A 21113-nucleotide genomic window follows, 5' to 3' on the forward strand; every position below is an offset into this window, starting at 1 on the left:
CTGTTATTATGATAAAATAAGCTATTATTCCCACTTGTGATGTATAACAGCTTTTTTTAATGTCTATTTTCAGCTTTTGTGTTACATGCATACATTATTGTCAGACAGGTTGTTCTTTTATACAATTGTTTCTTGTCATATCCATTAGAACCTACATTACACAACCTTTTGTTTAATGAAAACCCTCAAAAACACCCCCCAGCATACTCCCATAATCTATTAACTTAATACAGACACACAAAGCTACATAACTCTTCAAATAATTAAGTTTAACCCTCCTAAAAGGAAAAGATTGTCCCAGACTGACACTTGCACTCACATGCTTAAACTGACCTATAATGAAGGTTATCCATGCTAAGATGCACAGTGCAAGCCTGTGCTTCTACTTACACTAAGTGATGTTTGTTTTTGTCTTGTATTTATTTGTCTCCTAGATGTAGGAAACAATCTTTTCTGAAGGCATTCAGGTTATCTTTTAGCCACTGAAAGAAGAGTAGTCTGTTTTATTGCAATTAGCAGCTTGTCTCCATCAAAACATGAGAACCAAATACACAGATGCTTTCAGTTACAAGCTTCTCATGCTGCAATGTGAACATTTATTTGTTGAAGGAAAACCTTTCATTCTATTCAATGCTCTTTTATTTAATTGCTTCCCATTAAAACATGTTATTAGATCAAGCCAAGGGGCTTAATCCATTCATTTCCTTATGCAAAAGTAAGAAAAAACATATCACAGGTTCATAGATAGGTACTAGGCTATCGGCCCGAGGGCCTACGTAAGCCTAGCCAACAAGGTTCCCTGGCTTACACCACCCAAGAAAGTTATTTTCCTGTGCCACTGTCAAGCAGAGACACAGAAGTGATCCCCAGGGTGCATTTCCTATTTCCCATCCACTCATCAAGATTTTTCTTGAAGAGTGCTAATGAAGAACTTTGCTTGACATAGATGGGTAGCCTGTTCCAGAGTATGGAAAGTCTCTGGGACAGGAATCTATCCCTCCAGCATGTCCTGTTTATTGTGGTGACATGGTTTAGGTCCCTAGACCATGTAGCTCGGAGGGATTGGGATTTCTTTAGGTGTAGCATGTCCAACAGCTCTGGGTTTGACATAGCTTTATATGTTAGGCAGAGATCCCCTCAGAGCAGGCGATATGCTATGGAGTAAAGCTGGAGTTTTCTGAGAAGGTCAGTGTAGGGCATCTGTTTGAGGCCAGTAATCCTCTTTGTGAGGTACTTCTGTGGCCTTTCCAGCTGCTGCAAATGTCTTGTGAGGTACATTCCAAAAGGGACGTTGCACTCTATAATGGGTCTAATGAGTGTCGAGTAGAGTGGAACAATGACCTCTTTTTTCCTGGATGAGAACCCTTTTATGATGAGGTGTGCCACGTAGAAGGACTTCCTGACTACTGTGGCGATGTGACTATCAAAGAACAGACTACTGTCCACCTGGGTCCCAAGGTCTCTTATCACACATTCAGTATTAATGTGTCTATGTAGTAGTTCATGGGTACACAGTTTTTACCAAAGGGGAAAACAATGCACTTTTTGGCAATGAGCTTGAGGCCATGGCTCTGACACCAGGCATCTGTCTCAGTGAGGCCCTTCGGTAGGATTTCCACATCATTTGGGGACTCGACTATAGTTCCTAGTTTACAGTCATCTGCGAACTTCATTAGCCAGAGGCCTTCTGTGTTAGCCTGTACTTTAGGGAAGTAGATGACAAACAGGAGAGGTCCCAGGACTGAACCCTGTGATACTCCACTTGTCACTGGTTTGAGGTCAGATTTGGAGTGTGCAGCAACCCATCTTGTGATGTAGGGATTTATACCTAGTTTAGTGACTTTAGCTATAATTCCAGAATGGGGGATGGTGTTGAAAGCCTTGGTGAAGTCAAGATAGGCTGTGTGAACCACCTTACCCTCATCTACGGCTTTGGTGACTGCCTCAAAGAAGTTGATCAGGTTCAGGAGGCATGATCTGCCTTTCATAAACCAGAACTGGGTGGGATCCAGAGTTTGGAGGTTACCAATGTTTTTGTTTATGAGTTCCATGATGATAAGTTCTATGGCCTTGCAGACCAGGTCGTCACGCTAATACGGCGATAGTTCTAGGGATCAGTGGTGGCTCCCCCTTTGTGGAGTGGGATAACTGTTGCTGTATGCCATTCAGTGGGCACAAAGCCTGATGTGAGGCTATGATTGAACAGGGTGCTTAGGTGGGGAGCCAGTTCATTCTGAAGTTCATGTAAAATGCAGCCTGGGATGTTGTCCAGTCCCATGGATGCTGTGTTTTTGGCTTTAGAGAGTGCAGCTTTTACCTGCGTAGTTGTGATTACAGGGACCCTGCATTCTTCTTGTACAGATATGGGCCCTTTAGAGGGTGGGGGTAAAGTTAGCACTGAATCTATCTGCCAGGATGTTGCCAATATCAGTTGGTTCTGTTATTTTCTTGCCATTGTGCTGCAACTCAGAGCAGATTTTACTTGTTTTATCAGTTTATCAGTTTTACTTGTATCATGTTCTTTTGTCCATGCTTTCTTTAGTTTTAAGAAATGTAAGTACAACAATGTAAAAAGAGAACAAAAATGAAAGAAGGAATTAAGTGGGGCACCTGTTTGTTTTTGTAACTCTATTACATATAAAAATAACTAAAAAAGCTTTATTCTATAACATGCAATATATACCATAAAAATACTGTTATGAACAAGAATTGTTTTACTTACAGTTACCTCTTACCTTCCTTTTCCCCTCTCCTTAATGTTCTTCCAAACATTAATGACATGAAGTAGGGCATATGCTTTGGAATCCCCTACAAGTTTAGCAAAGCAGAAAAAAAAATATTTCCAGGTTTTCTTGTTCCATCATATTTCACAAATGTAATTGATGCATTGTAATCCCATATTTATAAAATAATTTTCCAGTTTCTGATTTTCTTCCTGTTGCTCTCCATTTCCCATATACAGTCTCTGGTTCATTTCCAAAGTACTCCTAGTTCTTCTTCTCAACTCCTGTGCCTTTTTTTTTTTTTTGTCTCTCAAGTATTTTCATTTCTAACATTAGAAAATGTTTCACTGGCATAGCCTGTCTATGAACTTTATTATCAGAAGAATAAAAAGCACAACCCTCTTCTGTCTGATAGCTCACTTTTTGTTGGACACACTTTTGTACTTCCTCCTTAGCATGTTCTGCATCAAAAAATAACACTGACCGTCCAGGAAAAAAATATTCTGAGGCTAGCTGGATACAGCAACTTGAATCTCACACATGCTTCTCATCATTCCCTGATTGCTGGAATGAACGTATTCCTCTTCTGCCTGGTAAATAGTGAGTAATCATTTCCACAAACACACTGCTGTCTCCATCTTCTAGTACTTTGTCCATCTGCAACAGTTTTGTCAGAACCAACTCTTTCTGTGTGTAGGATTGCATCTTTACTATAACAGGTCTTGGCTGCTTTCTCATGGCCAGGTTTAGAGCATATACATGATGTGCCCTTTCAATTAACAATTCCTGCTGTGGAATACCAGTCCTGTTGTGTATTTGTGCTTTCATAAAATTAATACAGTCTGTTCTTTCCAGTTTCTGTGGTGCAGCAAAAAATCCCATTTTTTTCTGCATGATCTGTCCTCTAATTCTACCATTTTTTGGAATATCTCTTCTTCAGCAGTCTCATATTCAGCCTTTTCCTCATTTCAACATCTGATTTTTGCAGCTTTATTAGTTCATCTGAATAGCATTTTATAGCTTCTTCCATTTTTCCAGCCTTTTGTTGTTTGAGTTGATATATTCCTTCAGTGTTTCATTTATTTTAATCAGCTCTGAGCACATTTGACTTATTTCATCTAAATTACTGGAAGCCACGTCTTGCAACAAAACTGAAGCTCAAACTGCTTTTTGCTGAACATCTGCAGGATTCTTCCCAGTCAGTGTTTTTTCATCACCTTTTCTGGCTGATTTTCTTTCAGACTCAATGCGTTTCTTCTTTGCTGGCTTTCAGGCAGTGTACTTACTAGCCAGTAACTGAATTTAATAAAATTGGCAGTTACTGGCCCTTATCTCTCAGTTTCTTTCTTCACATTGGGAGAGCCAAAATAAAGCTGTTTATCAGTGTGCAGTCATCCTGTAAGTTTAGTCTGGACTTTTATTCATATTATACATGGTCAGTGGGTGAGAAAGTACTCCACATGAATTTGCTGCCTTACTGCTGAGGTAAAAAACGTTGATAAGCAGCATGCAATAATTTGTACATACTGGAAAGTTACACACACCTCTTCAAATTTTGCAAGTAGAAGTAAATCTAGTCAGTGTTTATATGGCAATGGATAACATGAGTATACAGGAGAAACCTCAGCCACCACATGTACTATTTCACATATTATATATTTTTAAACCATGTATCTTCTTACCTGTCTGATGTCTTGTAGTTCTGATGACAGCTCTGTAGCATTGGCATTCTCTCTGAAAACAAAAAGCCTTGAGTTAGCTATTTGTAAAAGCTAATTGGTTACCTTTAAATGCTAGTAACTGTTAAGTCCTATAACATTTTTAAAATTACATGTCTGGAAATTATATGCATTATCAGTCAATCATCCAATTAAACAACCTGCCCAAAATATGTATACTTACTGCCTACTACTGAACAGATAGTTAACTTAATGGATTATTGTCTCTTTCAGAGGTGACATGGAGAGCTAAGTGCTCCAACATACAGTATAACAAAATTGTTTCACAGTTCAAGTTAATACTAGATGCTCATCTAAGATGCAATAAATATACAAAAAGTTCACAGGTAAGACAATGCAATAAAAGAAAAGTTACATCCTGTGTTTCAGGTAAGAATTATGCCTTATTAGCTAATACATAACCTAGTGCAAGTCACTCTGTAGCTCTGTGTATACTAACAGATTGCATACAGCATGAATGCTGAATAAGTTGCTGTACTACTGCAGCTAAGCAGTAATCCAGTACAATTAACAACACTGTACTCCAGGAACAAGCATAGGTTTCTTAAAACCATGTGTGAACACAAGTTATGAGAAACTCTAGGAAAAGTCATGACAACAGCAAAATTCACACCCATCAAGTGACTGTGATGCAGTGTTTTGAAGTTTTAGCCAAACACATAATTAGGTGGAAGATCATCACAAACTGGTAAACTATCAAGCTTGTAGCAGTCCAGTTGGAAGACTGTTCCACTTAAATTGATATGTAGGCACCATGTATCCTATTCCCACAGGATTTTGAAGTTCTGAAACATTTTTTAGTTCATAGGTTTAGACTAGGCTAATTAACCACCAGGGTCTTTACAAGCCTAGCCATGCAACTCAACCCAGTTTTGTCCCAGAGTTCCTTGGGCACCTATATGGTGGGATATGTTAGTGAAGAGGTAGCTAAGTGTTATGTGAGGGTGTACATTAGTTGGGGACTAATTTACTTACTGTCGATGTCTGTCCATCAGAGACATGGAGGGGGCAGATTAGGAGTGAATTTGCAATTTTCCATCCAATGGTCAAGTTTTTTTTTTTTTTGAACAGGGTCAGGGATGAACTGTGCTTCATGAAGATTTGGGAGCTTATTCCATAGTGCATGGATCCTTTGAGACACGTATTGATCTGTCTCCAACATGTTCTATTTATGTCACAGGCAAAGTTCAGGTTCTAAGACCTAGTGTTTTGGTGTGGTTTGTTTTGCAGATGTGCAAGAGATCTATCAGAGCTACATCTGAGGATGCCTAGAATGCTAGGCATAGATTGTCTCTCAGTAATCTGTACGAGATGAAGTACAGAGACAGGGCCCTAAGGTGATCTGTGTAAGACAGGGTATTCATACCCTGGAGTCTCCTGATGAAGAACCTTTGAGAGGATTTTACCTCTTATGAGTGCCTGGTTAGGTATATGTCAAAGGGGGGTTTGCTTACCCCAGCCACTGGGTGGGGCTAGGTCATTCAAATGTCTTCAAAGTTGGGATGAAAGCAAAGACAAAAATAACCCTTATGGCTTTCTGAATGACTGCCTTCCAGATAGTTTTTGCCTTCATAGTTCTTGGGACTCCTAGCACAGAGAAACATATGAGCTTGAGTGCCATTCGGGGATGCTTGGTGATCTGCAGGCACTAGATCAAAAATAATAAAGAAAAAAGAAGAGAATCTGTTGCACCATTCTATTTCACTTCAACAAAACTGTCACTGATAGTGGACTCCTGATATTGGCTGCTTCCCAGTTTTTACAAAGGAATATCACATCATATGTAACAACCTCCTATTTAAAATGGCTTAGATTACTACTGCTGATGACCTCAACACTTGGTCCTGTAACTACCTGTAGGATCACATACAGCTTGTCAGACACAGAGATGTCTTCTCCAGTTTGTTAACTATCACAATGTCATTAAGGGGTGTTTTGTATACATTGTGCAAGCAGTCTGCATCATATTTGTCATTTCCTCCTACTCAGCCTTAACACATCCTGATGATACCATCATTTACAGTCCATCTGAACTATTAATGGTTGGGCCTTGGAAAATTCATGAGCCAAAACTTTGTAAAATGAGTCCACTTGAGAATCAATCTAACATGGTTAAACTATAAATAAATAACATATTTGCAAACTGTTCATTGAACTGGCTGAACTGCTTTCTTCCAGATACTTCACACTTTCAACATAAAATGCCATACACTTACTGTTCCTGTAGACATCTGGGATCCGCAAGTAATACATGTCTTTTTGCAAAGATTCCACAAAGCTAAAATAATACAAACAAAACACAAATAGCAGTGTTTTGGTTGAGTTTCAACTTCTTCTACTTTGGCTAACTCATGTTTTCCTAATGGCCTACTAGATTAGCTGCCCTGTCCGAAAAAACACGTGGCTTGAGCAGAAGAATAATCTTTCCATCTGAGTTGCCTCAGTTTCCCAGCCATAACTGGCAAAAGTGGTGGATCATCATGGATTTAATTATTTGGAGGTACTCTGGCAACCAGCTGGTTAAACTCCTGAGGCAAGGTATTTTTAATGGTGTCTCAGGAAACAGTCCTACAGGTACAATACAGTATTGAAACTAAAAGACAAAGTGTGTAGATCATACATGCAATACATCCATTCACATACAACAGGAGACATACTACCACTAGTACTCAGGCACAGCAAACAGTAAATATTAAACAGCAGTTATCACCTTAATGTAGTAGGCATTTGGAACCATGACTTCAAAGAAGACATGGGTTGGCAATAGGTTCATAAACTCAGACTAGGGCTGCAAATTAGTTTATGTATGCATGTATGCATTTATTCTGTTTGTTAACCCAGTATAGAACATTTATCTATAGCAGCATTTCAGGTTCAACGTGGGAAAAATGATTAAAAAAAAAATTGACAGCAAAAGTGAATAAAATGTCATTCTAGAATTTGAGTTACAAATCATAAATGAGTTTGATTAGGAACACAAAATACATACAAAAATCAAAAATACGTTATTTAGTTAATTGTTATTTGATAGCTATGCAGCTGAGTGAAATGATATATACTGTTGTTACAAGTATATCAAGAAACATGAAGTTCTCTTAAAAGTGGTGTACAGATTGTTTAACTAGTCATTACTTGTGGCTGTGTAACTGCCTGCCACCACTAGGATGCAAAGAACACATTAATCAGAATTTATGAGAAGGGGGGAAGGAGTCTAACAGGAGTAAACAGTAAGGTTGGAGGACAACAGGCAGAACAGTATGTACTTACAAGTGATGCAATAGTCAAAAAAAGGACAGGAATCTTGCAGTAAAAGTGAATAATAATTAATTGGGCTTACCAGGAGTTTCTAAAATGTACAACTATTTACGTAATTAAGAGAAAGGAGGAGTGGACTAGAAAGTTAGACGGAAATGTATGAAATCCTGAGTGTAAAGATTAGTTTTATTCAACAGTTGCAATAAGAGCATGGAAAGCAGTATATGGAGGATGTTAGAGGGAATGATTTAGCGATAGTGCTACATCACTTCTTATGAAACAGGTACACTTTGATTCTATAAATTGGGATATAATAAGCTCGGTGCAGAAGTTTTGTAGGGCTGATGTCCAGCTTTGTAGGGCTGATTTCCTTTGGGTATTTTGGAAGGGATACCCATCATGGGGGTAGGAGTGCCTAGTAATGAAAACTATAACTAGTGCAATACAGTCCACCTTGGGGGGGGGGGTTATGTAATGCAGTGTCTGAGTTATGAATGGAGCTGGGATTATAAATCTAAGTGTGAGGGAGGCAGGCAACTAAGAAAGGAATTGGACTCTCACCAAAAAACTTGTGCAAGAAAAATCATGAAAAGCGTGGGAAGTTTGTTGCATATGTAGTCATTTTGCTTTAGCTAGTACACCACAATGGTGGTGTTCTTTTTTTGGGGGGGTGGCAGTAATCCTATAGATGTTTTTGAAGATAGCTTGGAGGAGGACATTGTTATGCTTAGATGCTGATGCAATGAACAGAATCACAGGAAGTTACTAGGCTAATGGTCCTAGGGCCCTTACAAGCCTAGCAAAGTTACCCTTCTCTCCATAATCAGCACCTATTGCCCCTGCCCAAGAGACACACAGGTGGAACCCCAGGGATTAATTTATGGTTACCCATCTAATCGTCCAGATTGCATTTGAAGAGGGCCATTGAGGTGCTCTGTTTGACATGAAGTGGGATTCTGTTCCAAAGGTGTGGTAAGCTCTGGGAGACAAATCTGTCCCTCCACCAGGATCTACTAATGTCACATACAAGGTTAAGATCTTTACAGTGAATAACCCATATGCCATTTGACTTGCAAATATGCAGCATTTCCAATATAGCAGGGTCAGAGACTGCCCTATATGCAAGATTGCCTCTGAGTAGTCTGTATGAAACAAAATAAAGTGACAGTGATTTCAGCCGATCCACAAAGGACAGATACTGAAGGCCTTGAATTTTTCTTATGAGGAACCTTTCTGGTCTCTCCAATTTCTGCAGGTGCTTGGAAAGGTACATACCAAAAAGGGACTGAGAGTCTCTATGCTAGATGGGCTAATATCACACCTTTGTATACTGCCATCCTGCCTACAGGGGAGCGAAAGTGTGATATCGTTTTTGGCAAGAATAAGAATATGAAGTTTAGATTTAGTTATGATGTTTGGTGTTTTAAGTTTAGGTCCATTCCAGCTAAAAATTAATGTATCAGAAGTGTGCAATTATTTTAAGAGGGAAAAGTGGACAATACTCCTTTCAATTTTTGCTGTGTTCCCAAGATCATGGTCATTTTTTAGGTTAAGTTTGTTGTTGAGTAGCCAGTCAGTAAGGTGCGATAGGTGTTGCTCTAAATGCATTTTTCATAACTGAATGGGAATAATGTGCACTTGTGCACTATAAAAAATATATATATATATATATATCATTCACGTAAAGGAGGACAGGTTGCTATTTTTCTGCCAATCTTCATACCTATTCATTGCAACCCCTAATAATTTATAACCATGGTCACTCCAACTCTACGCTCTTGCAGACTTACAGAATAAAACACTAGAGGAATTTCCCAAGTGTCCTTCGAATGACCCCAAGCTCATTTAGACTCCCTTGAAAAAAGGTCACAGGTCTAGTGCAAATAATGTGATCAACAAAAAATTATAACTTTACTTAATGCATTAAATGTTAGCTGGCATTTAATAAATATTACTAAAAACAAGTGCATAGTCACAGGTTCTTTACCCAAAATAAAGGTCTACACCAACCCTTGTCTTAGTTTCACCTTTACATATATTATCACTTACACCTCATGAGTTCACAGTGTCAAACTGCAGTTCATGAAAACATTTCTGCTTTAATGTGCCCCACTACATATCCTACTGGAAGTATCCCTAGTAAGCAGACATTTCCATGAAATGAATCAGAGCAGGCAAGGAAAGCATTCCTCTCACTTAACAAAAAATCTGCAGAAAAGCTGGTGGTGAGTCAGGATATGCTATACAACCTGGTGCAAGACTGAGGTGTACATGGGAAGTAAACTACATTCCTGTACTCACAACCCTGTAAGCACTTTCACAATCCTGCATTTTGAGTTGGATTAGGAGCATGCTGTGTTTTAAAGTGATTTTTGCCCTATTAATTGCTGCATCGAATAGTGGTTAAAGAGGCATGCTAGAAATTCAGCTGAATAAGTGGTTAATATAGCAATAACCCACGCCTGGGTGTGGGTAATGCTAAATTTACCCACGATTGGTGTGGTTTGGTCCAGAGTGCGAAGCTCATTTAACATAGCGAGACACTAAAAAAAAGCAACGGAGATCTTGCTTTCTCCGTTGCTTTTAAACTGTCTTGCTATGTTAAATGGGTTTAACATAGCGAGACAGCTTTAAAATAAACAACGGAGATCTCTGTTGCTTATTTTAAAGCTGTCTCGCTATGTTAAACCCATTTAACATAGCGAGACAGTGTTTTAAAAAAATGAGTTATACTAATGGAAAAAAGTCCGGGCGACCGGACCTTTTTCCATTAGTATAACTCGATTTACAATGGGCACGCTGGCCAATCAGCGTGCACGTTTTTCGGCGGTCATGGTATAATGTACAATCAGTGACGGCTGGTGACTTCAAATCAAAGGGGGGGCTGCAGGAGACAGCTGAATGGGTGGGGTCAATGGGAAGGGGTGCAGCCAACTAGAAAGGGGAGGAGCTATGCTCAAAACCACAAAAACTAACTAAATACGCTGCCCTGGGTGCCAAACCGTCATTATGAGAGTCCAATCAAGACAAAATGAAGTGTAGAAGAATAAAAATATTTCAGTGCATTGGCTGCATGACAGCTTACTTAATATCTAGATGGAAACAAAAAGGCTGTGAGGCATGAAAAAATAAATTACTTTTTAAATACATTACTGGAATGCCAGTCAAAATCAAGTATAAGAAAAACAAGCAGCACTCAACTCAAACCACTTCTTGCACTGCAGTTCTAAATATAATTTATATTCAGCTTTATTAAAGTACCAAGTAACGCGCTGAAAGTAGAAATCTCTGTGATGCCCCCACTTGTAAAAATGTTTCTTATCCAAAAAAAAGACCTGCTGCCTGACAACTATCTACTTGTTTCATGGGGAAAACATGATCAAAGTAAAAAATGAAAAGCAAACAAGAAACAAGCTCAAGATACATTGCTTAAAAGATTACTGTACAGGTTATGGACCGCACGATTGGCATTCTGTTTAGTTTTCGGGTAAAGAGCCTGCAGAGATGACTGGAAGTCTCCAACAAGTGTAATGAGCTTCTTAAAATAATGTAATCCTGTCCTTTATTACAAATACTGTCATATGCATTTCAATACCCAAGGCTTATACATTATCTAGTTAAGTATTCTCTACATGGCAACAACAGAAAGGCTTTCAGTGTTGGCAATTCTTTAACAGTATGCTTATTAAAGCTTACTTGCATCTTACGATCTCAGACAAGCTTACCTGATGGTCATTAAAGTATTGCTACTTAAACACAGAGCAACAGGCACTTTGAGTAATAAGCATAAATCAACAGTACAAAACTATGACAGAAACCAGACAATTCTGCAAAATCAAGGACAGATGAAAAGCCACTGTAGTACTTGTGTCTACCTTGGATGGGGGGATACTCTGCACATTTAAACTGCATAACTACTCCTTGCCTTGCTTTGACACATCCAGAGTCACTACATGGGGGAGTGGGGTGCAACAAGTATGTCACAATTTGAAATGTCTCTGGCTGACTGTGATGGCCCTGACACATTTGTCATACCTCTCAACCTCAGAGCAAGAAATCTGGACAAAGCTATACATAGAAGTGGGACAAAGGCCCAAAAATAAGGAACATTTTTAAATATTGCTCTTATAAACTTAGAAAGATAATAGAATAGGTCTTGCATTAGTATGAATTTTCTGAAGGGTATGAAATCTGAAACTCAAATGTCTGTCATTATTTTCTAACTTCAGTCTTTAATGATTTGTCACTAATTTGCCAAAAAAAAAACATAATTTTATGAAAAATGGACTACAAATGTGATGCAAAAATATAAAATAGCCACACAATACAGCTGGGAACCTGTCAAAGAAGGGACACTTTAATATTAGTTCTGCTAACTTGAGCAGCTGACAAAATAAAAAGAATCTACATGCATTTCTGAAATAAAAGTAATCTATAACTCTGATTATTACAGTTATTTCTTAATTGTAAACCCTCCATGTTTTCTTCCAAAATTGCTATTTTGCGGAGGGATTATTAGGGGGAAGAGCAACATTTTGAGACAAAATCGGGGACAGTTGAGAGGTTTGGCTATGCCTAATTCTATAAAGCAATTTATTTGCATGTACCTCTCAACCTGTTAATGCAATAAATCTGGACAAGGCCTAATATATTGGGGGAACATATAAACAGTACTAAAAATTGCTCTTGTATAAACTGAGACAGTTGATAGAACAACAGGTCTTACTTTAGCATGCATTTTTCTGAAGGTTATGAAGTCTGAAACTCAGTGTGTCATTATTTAGTGACTTAATTCCTAAATGATTTGCCAGAAAACCACAAATTTTATGAGGAACAAACCAAATATAAGAAGCAAAAATCTATTAATTCTTTGAAAATCTTGACAGTTGGGAGGTATAGTTCAGCTGGGGCTGTCTTTAAGTTTGCCCCCCCTTCCCCCCCTCACAAAATCATGGTCGAATGGAGCCTCCCCCCTGCATCCATTCCAATGATCCATTGCTTGGCTATTTCACTCCATTTACCATAAACACTAATGTGCATACTGCTTTACTTCTATGATGATTTGGACTTCATTTGAAAGTTTTATTTTGCATTTTACAGCACAAACACTAAGACATCTGCTAAACAAAGCAATGCAGTCTCACAATGAAAACAGACTTGGCATTAAAACTTCTCTGCCCTTGAAACTCACATTCATTGAAACAGCATTGAAACTCACATTTAAAGAAAATACATTTTGCCAGTGCAGATAAAGATTAATTCTGGGCTGTTTTCAAATCATAGGCCCCTTGCATATGAAACATACATGTGCTCTTTGATACACCTTCCTATTGTTTTGAACATTTTTCCAGTAAACAATGAAACAAAACGCATGCACCAATAATGACAAAACTACCCAATTCAGAACATTTCCATCATAAAAATGTCTACTCAAACTTCTACAGTCCACCATTATCAGTAAATATGCACAATTCTACAGTCCACCATTATCAGTAAAAATGCACAATCTCTGAAGAAGTAAAAGTCATCTAAATAATTCTACATTAAAGAAATCTGTAACCAATGAAGAGGTTGCTGCTAGCAAACACCTTTATATTTCATGGTTTCATCGAAAAAGAAAGTGTCTGTTGCCCCTGAGGAATAAAGTGCCTATATTACATTAAAAAAATGATAAGCTAGTAATATTGCAATAGGAAATGGATGGCAAACTGATAACAGGCTCATAGTTAGTATCTTAACTTTCTCAGTACGGCAACCTCCACCCTTTGTGGGAGTAGAACCCACAGCCTTCTGCATCAAAAGCAAGTACACAACCTGTTGTGCTATTAACAATGCAAGTAGACTTAGCATAAGCAGCACTAAACTTCTCTTCCCCTGCAGTTCTCAGCTCCTTGTAAAATCTACTCAATACTCAACTGCATCTCAACTTCGCAGCACAAGAAATCTAGAAAAAGCCAAAATTTATTGGGGGGGGGGGTCAAAAGCCCAAAAACCAGGGACACATTAAATATTGCTTGTATAATCTTGGAAAGTTGCTAGAATAAAATGCTGTGTTACCACCATACATTTTACTGCCAAGGTCCCTGTGCAAAACAGTCAGAGCAACATACCACTACACCAAATCAGATGCTTTGTGAAAGAAAAATGCTGTGTTAACACCATATATTTTACTGCCAAGGTCACTGTGCAAAACAGTCAGAGCAACATACCACTATGCCAAATCAGCTGCCTTGTGAAAGAAAAATGCTATGTTACCACCATACATTTTACTGCCAAGGTCCCTGTGCAAAAGAGTCAGAGCAACATACCACTACGCCAAATCAGCTGCGAAACTTAAATGGCTATCATTTAATGAATTCAGTTCTCACCATAGCTGTCAACCTCTTAGCACAAAACACCTGGACAAACCCAGTAATGAGGGAATACATCCCTCAAACATATTCAGTGAATTCAGTTCTTGCCATATAGCTGTCAACCTTAGCACAAAAAACCTGGATGAAGCCAATAATGGGGGAATACAGTCCCAAAAATAGGGACAAATTTCAAATATTCATCTTATAAACTTAGAAAATTGCTAGAATAAAAGGTTGTGTTACTATGTATTTTCTGAAGAATATGAAGTCTGAAATTCAAATGCCTGTCAGTTTTACTTCTGACGGAACAAAAACAATTTTCAGCAGAGGCCCAGGGAGAAATACTGCAGACACGTCTTTGTAAAATGGCAAGACACCAGAGCAAATCCACACAAACACAGGGAGGAGATGCAGACTCCACACAGAAGGCACCCCAGCCAAGAATCAAACCAGAAAACCTATAGCTGTGAGGCAACAATGCTACCACTGCACCATCAAATATGTAAGGAATTAAACATTCAGAAACCTGAAGTCTGAAAATTCAAATGCCTGTCAATATTATTTAACATTTGTTAATCAGGACAGTCTGACTTGGACCAAAAAAACTATTTTCAGCAGAGGTCCAGGAAGAAATAATGCAGACATGTCTTTGTAACATGGGAGGACACAAAAGCAAACCCATACAAACACAGGGAGAAGATGCAGACCCCACACAGAAGGCACCCCAGCCAAGAATCAAACCTGAGAACCTGCAGCTGTGAGGCAACAATGCTACCACTGCACCATCAAATATCAAGCATTAAAACATTTAGAAACCACAGATATTATGAGGAACAGAACAGATCAAATATGAGGCAAAAATCTGCAATTTTTTTACAAATGGTGGTGGTAGGGAATTCAGGCCCTTAACACCTGCATACAAGGTACAGGGTTCAAGCCTGAGATATTCCCTACCACACTGCCATGAGTTTGCTCTAGCCACCAGTATATAGCAACTGGGGCATTTTACATACAGACACACACAGACACACACACAGACACACACACACACACACACACACACACACACACACACACACACACACACACACACACACACACACACACACACACACACACACACACACACCAGTACCTTGCCACCGAGCTTAATTCCGATCCAACAGTTCCTTTGCCTGGAACTGCTGCTCCCTGGCCGCCGAGATTTCCAAACAGCCCCTTGTGCGGTTGGTCCATCCTGAACCCAAATCTGCGATTGGTCCAGCCTGCTGCAATCGGGTGTGCCTCCATTTCGTGATGTCACCGCTGCACAGACTGCTGAGCATCTTGGGGCCGAGATGCCTTTCCCCCTATCTAGACTGCTGAGAAAGCAGTCTTGAGAGCATGCGCGCATGTGCACACTTCTGGGAATTTGCCATTTTTGTTTTTGTGTTTCTCTGTTTAAATTTTATTTGTTTTTTTAAGTGGGATGGCTGCAGTCCTATAGCACGAGCTGCCCCTGTGTAGAATGCCAGTGATTCATGCAGCATGCCAGTGATTCAGCTCAGAGGTTAAAGCAGCATGCCACTGATTCAGCTCAAGCAGAGGTTAATGCAGCATGACAGTGATTCAGCTCAAACAGTGGTTAATGCAGCATGCTAGTAATTCAGCTTGAACAGTGGTTAATGCAGCATGCCAGTGATTCAGCTCAAACAGTGGTTAATGCAGCATACCAGTAATTCAGCTCAAACAGAGGTTAATGCAGCATGCCAGTGATTCAGCTCCAACAGAGGTTAATGCAGCATGCCAGTGATTCAGCTCCAACAGAGGTTAATGCAGCATGCCAGTGATTCAGCTCCAACAGAGGGTAATGCAGCATGCCAGTGATTCAGCTCGAACAGAGGTGAAGGCAGCATGCCAGTGATTAAGCTCGAACAGAGGTTAATGCAGAATACCAGTGATTCAGCTTGAACAGTGGTTAATGCAGCATGCCAGTGATTCAGCTCGAACAGTGGTAACTGCAGCATGCCAGTGGTTCAGCTTGAACAGTGGTTACTGCAGCATGCCAGTGATTCAGCTTGAACAGTGGTTAATGCAGCATTCCAGTGATTCAGTTTGAACAGTGGTTAATGCAGCATGTCAGCAATTCAGTTCAAACAGTGGTTAATGCAGCATACCAGTGATTCAGCTCGAACAGTGGTTAATGCAGCATACCGGTGATTCAGCTCAAACACAGGTTAATGCAGCATGCCAGTGATTCAGCTCAAACAGTGGTTAATGCAGTATGCTAGAGATTTGGCTCTAGCAAGCTCAGATATCATAGACTGTACTGATGACATAGCAGTGATAACAGTATTACTTTCATACTGGGACATCTTTTATGTTACCCTGGCTGTTAAAAAAAAGACTGCTGCCCAGCCACTTCTCTAACAATGGCCATATAACAAACGGCTTACATACACATATAGCTGAATGTTAGTTTCAAACCAGCAGAGTCCAAAATGTGAAGGTGTCTACAGAGTGCTATAGCTGCATATAAACTGCCTGTTGTTAACCCCTGTAGTTGTGGGGAGCAGTAAGACAGGTGTGTTTCAATCTCCTGGACTGCTATCACAACTGGATCAATAGCTACTCTATATTACTGTACATAGTTCTGATACCAAGTGTCACTGCATGTTTTATTCCTCACTCTACCATGCCAAACTTATATATCATATTATAGCAATAATCAACATACATAACATTATGTCAGGGCTATGTTATGACATGTGGCTGGCTGTTTATTGAGACTGCCAGGTGTATGATGATTCATGGTGCTCCAGCAATGCAACAAAGAATGGACAGCATCAGTGACCTTTGGATGACCAAACCTTGTTGCAGCTTACAGTGTTACCATACTGCCAGGTTGACAACTGCAGTTGTTGACTTTTTTCAATTGTTGGCATCTTATAGTCACAGTTTCCCAGTTCTGACTGTTGCACAACTGAGTGGAAATAATCTGTCATGAGACACAGAACTCAACAAAACAGAATGAGATAAAACTGCTACTGTACTTACATTAAAAATTAAGTGTACAATACTTTTGAGCTATTCAGGTATATAAGGTATTCAAGTACCCATGACTTTGGTAACTAGAGGTGATTTCTTCAACTAGTGCCAATACCAAAATGCTTGGGATCAATTAAAGGAAAACAAAATCAGATATTCTTCTTTTTGTGTGTGTGTGTGTGTGTGTGTGTGTGTGTGTGTGTGTGTGTGTGTGTGTGTGTGTGTGTGTGTGTGAGACAGAGGTAGAGTAAAGAATTAAAGTAAAAAAAATTGTAGGGTGCTGGTAGAAAGGGGCACTGTTGCTGCAATTTCTAGAAACATATATAATCTTCTTAGTCCCCCAGAAAAAAGACAGTCAATGCCAACCCTGCCTTATGGCTATCCTTAGCAATGAAACAACTCATGAAACAAACAGACAAAGCATGTGAGGGTCTGGACAAATAATAAAACAGCTGCTAGTTTACTAGCACATGGACAGCTAAGAAACCTAACAAAACAACTTAGCAGCAATGATAAGAAAACCTATTACCCAGTCAATCAAAACGTGCACAGTAATGATCCAAATCTGTTCTGGGATTCAGCCAATAAACTGTAAATCCAGGATAAGCTACACAGCCAACACTAAACACACAGAAAAAAAATATACCATAACCAATCAAGTCAGTGCTCACTTTATACAGATGGTACAGTCATTAACTAACCAGGGGACTAATCAAGCTCTTGATGTCCCTATTCAATAAATTGGGTTTATATCATTTAGTCAAACACTTATTTTATCAAATACCTCTTTGCTGAAACATTTCAATTGAATGTCCTATCTGCCAAGGTTTTTTATTTATTGAACTAAATAAGATCGAACTATTTTAGTTGGCCACCTAACAATAACTCTGATGTTACTAAACGACTCCATAAAACAGGAACACTTACAAAGTTTAAACATTAATTTAGTATTTAAAATTTAATATTTAAAAAAAATACTTAAATAAAAATAAAAAGTTACACTACTTTAACTTTTAATTTTAACATTTTCTCAAGCTTGTACAAATACACCTTGCAGACCAGTATTTTCAAAAGTGGGTGTAGCCTCAGCAATTAAAATTGCAAGCACTGTTTCTCCTTCGTTCTGCACCCCACCCCACAGATTAAATATACCAACTCCGATATTGCACTACATTGATGAAAAGGGCAAACTAAGAACAGATTATAAATATTCATGCCGCCATTGATATGCACATTAATTAACTTTCATAGACTGTTCCATGGTGGTGGGGTTTAAGCAGTACTTGCTACTATGGATATTATGCTCCCGGTGTTGGCCAACAAAAATAATTTGATAAAAGAAAGTTTGACGACTGAAGACTTCAATAGATACGACATCAGATAGGAAGGGTTTGACAAAGAGGTATTCGCTAAAATAAGACTTTGATTAAATGGTATAGATTCCAGTAAAATAACCTCCAACTTTTCTCCTTCCAAACAGTTCCCACATATACTATCAAAAAATACCCAAAAAATAGAGCCTACAACTGCCCCTGGCAATCTACCTGGCTAATAACTTAAAATAGCAGTTGAGGCTATTACAAGTCCAGTTTAAATTCTGACTCAAGCCATATCCAAAAAAAAAAAAAGTCCCTTCACTATGGAAAAAAAAATCCTTAATTATTCCACTGCATGGGTGTGGGATCAATACAATTCTCTCAAACTATAGTCCAACTGCCATTTTATTTCCCCCTACCAAAAATATTAGAAGAATGTATTCATAAACAGCTTCTCAACTAATAGATAACCAGCTTCTTTCTTCAACCCAGCATAGCCTCCATCCTCATCATAGCACAACTGCTTTGCTGAATTTTATTAATACTGCCAACAGTCATTGAAACGCTGGAAGCCTAGTTTCTGCCATCTTCCTAGACTTATCAAGAGCTTTGATACTGTCTCCCACCAGAAACTCTTACATATGCTCTCATCCTGAGGACTCACCAACTCTTCATTGCAGTGGTTCCATGGTTACCTCTCAAACAGAGCACAAGCAGTGAAATGGAAAAAGATATTTCTCCACTTTCTTTCCAGTAACTATTGGTGTCCTACAAGGGTATATACTAGTCTCCATATCTTTCAACATATTTATCAATGACCTTGTGATGATAGGAGGTAATCCCACCCATGCCAGAAGAAGAAGTGGGGCAGTGGATGTCTAACATATGCCAACACAGCTAGCTGGAATTTTGTAAAGAATTACATGTTATTTGTGTATCAAACTGATCTGTACAGATGCTTGTGTTTAAAAATGTAATTGTACAGTTGCTTGTGTTAAAATGTATCAACAGTGTTTCCTGCTGGACTGAAAAGAAATGCACATACATTATTGTAACTTTATAAATGTATACATTGTAACAGCATATACTGGAAGAGAAGAGGTTAATCTACCTGACTTTGAAAAAAAAATATTCTCAAAATTAAATTACTTTATGGGTTAAGTCATAAAGATGTTATCCAACAGTTTTGAAGGGAGCCAATGACGCAATGTCCATGCTAGAGAATAGTTTGTAGCTCCTATAGGAAAAGTGGAATAATTTTATGGCTTTCACATGCTGCAACAGATCTTAGTAAAGCTCCAGATATGTACGGTGGCACATAGGTGCTAAACCCTAGCAGCCTCTAGTGTTGGTAATAGTGTGGGAACCAGAGGTCAGATGACCAGATGCATGTGACGTCTTTCTTTACAGAAATAATATTTTAAGATTAGAGGAGATTGAAGCCTCAGGGGTAGTCCATTCTTGGAAACCTGACTAGAAAGACCCTCACCCACATCATCTCGCCTTGCAGTAATAAGTAACTTAACTAGGGAACAGCAATTCTTTTAGTCAATCAGGAATAGACAGTGAGATTAGCTAAAATACTCTTTCTGTATCTGTGTGAAACTTTCCATCAGTGTGTGTGTGTGTCTTTTGGCTTTTCCCAGTTAGAGGTCACCACAGCGGAACTCTGGTCCACTAATGATTGGCAGTTGATTTTTACGTACCGGCTTGCCAGGCCTGACGCACAACCTTCAACGAAGGTATGCCCATTCACGCATGTCTCCACGCAGAAGACGCTCTAGCTGAGAATTGAACCGGACAGCATCTTACTGTGAGGCGACAACGCTACCACAGCACCACCACCGTGGGTTGAAACTTTCCATCAGTGTTATTTTTAATATTTCCTGTGACTAAAACTTTGGTGTTTACTGTAAACAGATATTTAGCATTTTCATGTTTGTTTATTATTTATTATTAAATATATTTAAACTTCTCATTGTGGTTGGTTCTTTCAGAAAAATATTTAAGCTTTAAGAGCATTTGCATATATTTATTTGGTGATAACTCTGGCCACTCTTTTGGTCAATATTACCAGTTGTATTAGTATTAATTGTACACAGTATAATTGTTTACCCTTGTAAGAGCCTTAAAGTAGCTGGTAGGGGTTCTAGTGGCAGTGATAACTATCTTAATGTCTGGGCAGTAGGGGGAACAGCAGGTGAATCTGTACCAACTTTTGCGTGTGTGTGTGTGTGTGTGTGTGTGTGTGTGTGTGTGTGTGTGTGTGTGTGTGTGCAAATTAGATCTCAAAAACTGTGTGTGTTAGCTGCTATGAGCAGGGACACAAGTCACTGGATTCACAGAGACAGTGCTGGAGGACTTGGCTAGGAACCTCCCAAGGCTCACACTTGAAGATGTGAGTGGGGGGGGGAGCTGGTGGTGACCTGGGGAGAGAGAGAGAGAAACCCAGAGCCCATTATAAATTTAAACATGGCTAAATAATCTGACTACTAGTTCTGCAGAATTAATTAATGTCTGCATATGTTATGTTAACAACTATTCTTTTGAAATTAATCAAAACAGTAGCCAATATATGCAACTGCAACTGTTTGCAAGGCTGCCAATGAGACAAATAATTAATCTATCTAAGAGCTCTTTTGATTTATAGACTGGATGTCATTATTGTCATTATATCAACATGGTATCACTTTTTTCTTT

The 21113-nt window shown here is 38.9% G+C and overlaps 1 protein-coding gene across 1 annotated transcript in view; it reads right to left on the bottom strand.

Moving 5' to 3' along the window:
- Positions 1-4376: 4376 nt before the first annotated feature.
- The window catches only part of EXPH5 (exophilin 5), a 744233-nt gene continuing 727496 nt past the window's right edge, over positions 4377-21113 (bottom strand). The window contains exon 4 of the mRNA XM_044072625.1: positions 4377-4457. Within this exon, the coding sequence (XP_043928560.1) occupies positions 4385-4457 (73 nt within the window). The 3' untranslated portion in view covers positions 4377-4384. The remainder of the gene's footprint in view (positions 4458-21113) is intronic.

This window comes from Protopterus annectens, chromosome 5.part0 (assembly GCF_019279795.1).
Source record: "Protopterus annectens isolate FY-2018-M chromosome 5.part0, PAN1.0, whole genome shotgun sequence".
NCBI classification, from domain to species: domain Eukaryota; kingdom Metazoa; phylum Chordata; order Ceratodontiformes; family Protopteridae; genus Protopterus; species Protopterus annectens.